This window comes from Plasmodium cynomolgi, chromosome 9 (genome assembly GCF_000321355.1).
Source record: "Plasmodium cynomolgi strain B DNA, chromosome 9, whole genome shotgun sequence".
Taxonomy (NCBI): Eukaryota; Apicomplexa; class Aconoidasida; order Haemosporida; family Plasmodiidae; genus Plasmodium; species Plasmodium cynomolgi.
This window is the reverse complement of record NC_020402.1, coordinates 78,060-83,782: the sequence shown is the minus strand read 5'-3', so window position 1 is coordinate 83,782 and position 5,723 is coordinate 78,060. Positions and strand designations below refer to the sequence as shown.

Below are 5,723 nucleotides of genomic sequence, written 5' to 3'. Positions count from 1 at the left end.
GATATTTTTACATGTCATTTTTTTTTCGGGGTACCCAATTAAAGTTTTCATTCGAACGAGTTTCCTCTCCTTTTTTTTTTTTTCTATTAAGGGTGTAACGAAACTGAGCTTTGCTTCTTCCTGCTTGCAGATATGCGCAAGTGAACCCCAAGCGGTTGCTGTGTTTAGACCATCTTAATGGTCCCCTATTGTGCGTACCTGTTTGATAAGACTGCCTACGCGAAGCAAGGACATCCCCGCAAAATTAACACTCCTGCTTCGGGGGATACACTCCGCTTGAACGTTATTGAGAAAACAGCTGGGAAGAAAAAAAGAGGGATGTTACATTTTGCTTGGACATCCTAGCGCAGGTTTTTACACCTAACACACCGTCGATCCACCGTTTGCTGCTAAGAGGTTGGGGATTGGTACCACGTTGTGCGTAGTGTCGAATGGGGGGAAACACAAGAAGAAATCACTTCGGCAGAGATTCCTACGTGATGGTTACCTCCTTTTGATTTTCCTTCTTGCACTTTTTCGTGAGCAACGTGTTAAGGGAGTATCACGAGAAAGTGTTAGCACAGAGGTGTATTTGTCCCCCTCCCCTCCCCCAAATGTGCGCGCAAAATTACACACGCGTGATCATATCGTAGTAGCGCTGTTTAATCGCTTCTTGACGACCCGTCCTGTCCTAATTTCCACGATGAAGGATAATGAGAACCAGGAGGTTCTCCCGGAGGAAGAAAGTAGGAATGCCCCGAGGGAGACCAATTTGAAGAATTTCGAAAAGACCTTGTAAGTTTTGCATGTCGAGAGGGTTGCGCTACGTGAACGTGTTGTAGGTGAACGTGTTGCAGGTGAACGTGTTGCACGTGAATGTGTTGCAGGTGAACGTGTTGCAGGTGAACGTGTTGCACGTGAATGTGTTGCAGGTGAACGTGTTGCAGGTGAACGTGTTGCAGGTGAATGTGTGGCTTCCTCAAATGAGTGGGACAGAAGCGTCACTCCTGAGTCACGCACCCACAACTGCATAAATGGGTGTACTTCCCAAATGTAGAGAAGCACATCCATATGCACTCTTATTTTTATTATCCCCCAAATGACAGCATCCACGATTGGCAGAAGGCACTAAAGCGTGTAGAAGAAGGGAGGAAGTGTTGCGAACACCTGAGTAGAATTTTCCAAGAATTGATTTGCATCGAAAAGGAGTACGAACAAAACTTAAGAAATTTGTGTAACTCATTTAAAGACTTTAGTGATGAATCATCTGGGATCAAAAACGGAATAGCAAGTCTAAAAAAAAACATAGAAAGGAGATGTGAACAGATAGTAGATTTTATTAACTATGTGGAAAGTGAAATAATTTATAGTACCCTGAACACTACACTGATTAATCATAAAAATGTGTATGATCAGATTAGAATAGATGGAATGGAAAGTGATAAAATGGTGGAGAGAACTAAAAGGGATACAGTAAAATATGTGCAAAATTGTGTAAGTGCTTACGAAAATTTAGTAGATTCTATTCATGTCTTTCACAATAGTACTTATTACCATCCACTGAAACGGATTGAACTCTCTAATGTTTGTATACATAAATATTTACTAGCCAAAAAGAGGGAGTATGAATATAAGAACATTATAAATAATGTGAACCAAGTAGAATTGAAAAAAGAAAAAAAAATGAAAAGCATTCTGTACTCTCTTGAATCGATGGACTACAAAAGAATTTCATGTATAAAGGATAACGTGATGAAATACTTAATTTTTTTTACCTCCTATATTAGGAATGTTCAATATGACCTGAATGGCTGTATTGACGTGTTTAAAGATGTGGACGCAGGTCGGGAGATTGAGGAGTATTGCAAAATGTATTGTGAGAGGGGAGGGGCTGCTGGGAAGAGACAAGGAGAGGATTTCTTCCTTTACAATAATATTGTCTCGTGGCCAATGCTAATAGATCACCGAAATGAGTTTAACTGTGTTGGGGTGGGATCTTCGTACGGTAGTCGAGGTGACCACCCCGAGAACGATGACTATGTGAGCAGCGCGAGGAGTAAGTATGGGAGCTTATTCTCGTCGCTCTTCAACGTTAACGTGTACAAGAATTTGATTCAAAGTGAGCACAGTGATCGGACGAGGGGAACGGAGAGCAAGGGGGTCGGCAGTGTGTATACGAATATTTTTAACGAAATTGTTTTTTTTAACAATAAGGAGGAGAGCGGTGGGGGGGAGGATGAGGCGGGGGAGGATGCGATGGGGCGTAGTGATCCGGGTGGAAATGCCGACTGGGAGAACCCTGGCGAGGTGTCCAACCCGAGTGACACGCTCAACCGCAGTAAGGATGCCCTTCGCGAGGGGGAGCAAAACGAAACAGGGGAAATGCCTGCACAGTCAGGTAAAAGGGAACCCACTGAGGGGGAGGCCAATTCGATGGTAAGGTCATTTCCACCAGGGGAGATATCCCCAACGAGGAAGGAGTTGATAGAAGATGGATATAATGTGGACCCAAATGAACGTGGGCAGGGGCAGGTTGTTAATCTAGCAGATGGAACTGCCACAGAGGATTCTATCAAAAGGGAGTTTATTCAGGTGGAAGATCGCCAAGGGGGTGACATAAATCGCGCAGAAGAGGTAGACAATCGGAGGAGCAACCCCGAGGGAGGGGGAGATGGACATAGTATTAAACGTAACAGTGTGCACTGCGAGTCTGATCTGAGTTACACGTACGTAAGGGACATGCTAGAAAGGGATGGTACACAGAACGAGCAGGACTCAGACAGCGGAGGAAGCGAAGTGGATTATACAAACCGATTTAAAAAAATGGAAATTTTTTTTCAATTTTATTTGAAAAATTTATTTCATGGAAATTTTACGAAAATAGAAGAATTCAACATTTCGGCATATTTCAACGTGTACAATAATCGATTAATTTTTTGTGAGTGTCTGATGTATTATGTTAAAAAGGGGAAAACATTTTTTAAAAATATGAACGGCATGATTATATTTGCAAGAATTATTTTGTCCTTTTTGGACTACTGCGATTTGTACTTTGATTACTGGTCTTCCATCTACATTTTGGTCGCTTCGGAAAATTTTTATTTTGAAGTGGAGGAAAATTACCCCCTCGATGTTAAGCGGTTGTTGGAGGAGTGCCATTTTTTTGAGAAGTTCAAAAGGGGAAAGGCAGTCGGTAGGGGGGAGTCCCCAATGGGGGCAACCCATATGAACACTGGTCATGTGCAGGGAAGGAGAAAAAACAACCTTGGGATGGACGATTTTTTCATTATGGATGAGGATGAAAATGGAAAGGGGGGTTCATCTAAGGCACGTAACGTGCGGGTGTTCTCGAAGATGAGTGTGACGAGTAGCAGAGTGAGGAGGAGTGTCGTGAATATATACGAGAGTAGGGAGGAAGGGGAGAAAGCGGGCGATGTGGAGAAGGAGGGCGACGTGGAGAAGGAGGGCTATGTAGAAAAGGAGGGCGGCGTGGAGAAGGCGGGCTATGTAGAGAAGGAGGGCGACGTGGAGAAGGCGAGCTATGTAGAAAAGGAGGGCGACGTGGAGAAGGCGAGCGATTTAGAGAAGGCCGGCGATGTGGAAAAGAATGACCAGGTGGACGACCACTCCAATGGCGACGCTCCTGCGCTAGCTGATGTAGAGGGTAGCGGACAGGAACAAGTAATAACAAGAACAATCGGGTCCAGTGCGTCGAGGGAAGAGCCCCCAAATGATGACTTCCCGGAGGATTTGGAACGGAAGGACGAAGGGAAGAAAAATTGCGAACAAGAAGTGAACGAAGAAGAAATGAACGAAGAGGAAAAGAAGAGTGGCGAAAGGGGTACTCCCATGAGTAGTGGGAACATCCCACGGAGGAAGAAAATTCTGTTGCACAAATTTGTGTACGCCCACAACCTGTGGAACAACATAAAGTTTTGGGAAGTGAGTCTCTTAATTATCATTTCGGAAATAATCCAAGAAAGTGTTCTACTGGAAAAACTAAAATACGAAAACAAAGAATCGGTGATTAAAAAGTATTTTTTTTTTTTTAAATATTTTAATTTCTACAATAGTATGGATTATCAATTAACCAAATTGGTTTGCTCCTAAACAAAGTGTTTCACAGTTTTGACTTAAAGAATGACCCCATTTCTCGAAAATATTTTTTCCAAATCATTGATATTGCTACGAATAAAAAAATCACTCTGAATTATATAAAGACGGATGTTGGGAATTTGAACACGGAGTATAAGAAGTACTACTTGCAGTACTATAACAACTATTTGAATGACGACAGTCGGCCGGGGGGGAAGAAGCTTTGATATGTGGCCCACTTATTGGGGAGGGAGGGGGCGAATGTATGGGTGCGGCGTTTATCGGGGGTAAAGCGTGCGCATTTGTTTTTTTTTCCAGCACAAGATTTGACATTCTGAAAAGAGTTACGCTATAGAGGGGGTACACATTTGAGGGGTACACTTCTAAGGGGTACACTTCGAGGTTTTTTTCCCTTGATGGAGTTATTCCCTCTGAACGCGCGCCCCGCCCCCGCTGCTTACTCCTTTGTCTCTGCTTTGCATTCCCCTGTGTGCGGCGCAAAAAGTTCACGTTCACCATTGCGCATATTTTTTTCCACAAGGAAAAGAAGCAATTACGAATTGAGCATGAAATTGCTGGTTCACCAGAAAAAGGAAACATCTGTTGCACGCAATTACGCGATTGAGTGTGCCACGGAGGGGCCGTGAGGAATACGATTGTTTAGTCCCCTTGTAGTTGCTACATGGGATTATCTCATTTATTTATTTTTTAACCTACTGTTTTTTCCTGCTGCGCACTTTTGTGTGCACACATATGGAAGAAAGGTTACCGACGTTTTGACGAGTTTTGTGGAGCATGGAGTGCCTCTATTTTGGCCTTTCCGAAATGGATGCTTAAAATTGGTCAGGTGAAAAAAAAAAAAATTTACCTACAGTGTTGATCTGTTGTGTGATTTTTTTTTTTTTTTTCCTTTGGCTACATCTTTGCCCTTTCACGTAGAAATACGTGTGATGAAATGTATTTCAAATTGGAGAATGCCTCCACACCGTACAGCCATTTGACGTTGTGACCTCTCATATGGTAAGCATTTTTTTTTTTTTTGCGAAATGCAGACCGAGTGGCCTGGTTTAAATTTTGTTCACCATCGGTGAGGAAGGATCAGCGGGTCGGTAAAAACATCATATATTTTGAAAGTGGGAAAACGTTGTAGAAGCGCAATGTATCGTAAAAACGGATGAATTGGCCTCCACACTGCACGACGAAAGACCCTTATAGTAACAACATTGTGGAGGGTACACGTTTGATTACGTGTTTTCCATATCAGTTTATATCCCCTGGTGTACATTTTTCATTTTGCTGAACCAAACTATGCCATTCGTGAAACGACTTACACGTATGTGAGTAATTTACGTGTTTTTATTTACATGATAAATATAATGCAAGTCCACAAAAGGGCACATTTTGACAAAATTAATTTATATATATTTTTTTTTTGTACAATATTTGGGAACCATTAATAAAGCAAAATTGTTATGTTTTTTTTTTTCAAATTTTGGCAGCACTTTTTTTTATCCGCACAAAATGTATACAGGGGGAACCAGTAAAAAAAAACATGCGGATTTTTTCCTATTTATTTTTTTTTTAAAATGAAGTAAAATGTTCCTCCTCCTTTTTTTGCCAAAAAGTATACATATATATCAAAGGAAAAG

General features: G+C 41.9%; 1 protein-coding gene across 1 annotated transcript; it reads left to right on the top strand.

Annotated features, from left to right (window-relative positions):
- Positions 1 to 682: 682 nt before the first annotated feature.
- On the top strand, positions 683 to 4,301 carry PCYB_091130 (hypothetical protein; the record flags this gene model as incomplete). Its single annotated transcript, XM_004222226.1, has 3 exons — positions 683 to 774; positions 1,086 to 4,002; positions 4,053 to 4,301. 3 exons carry the CDS (start codon positions 683 to 685, stop codon positions 4,299 to 4,301), a joined length of 3,258 nt encoding a protein of 1,085 aa, XP_004222274.1.
- Positions 4,302 to 5,723: the final 1,422 nt, after the last annotated feature.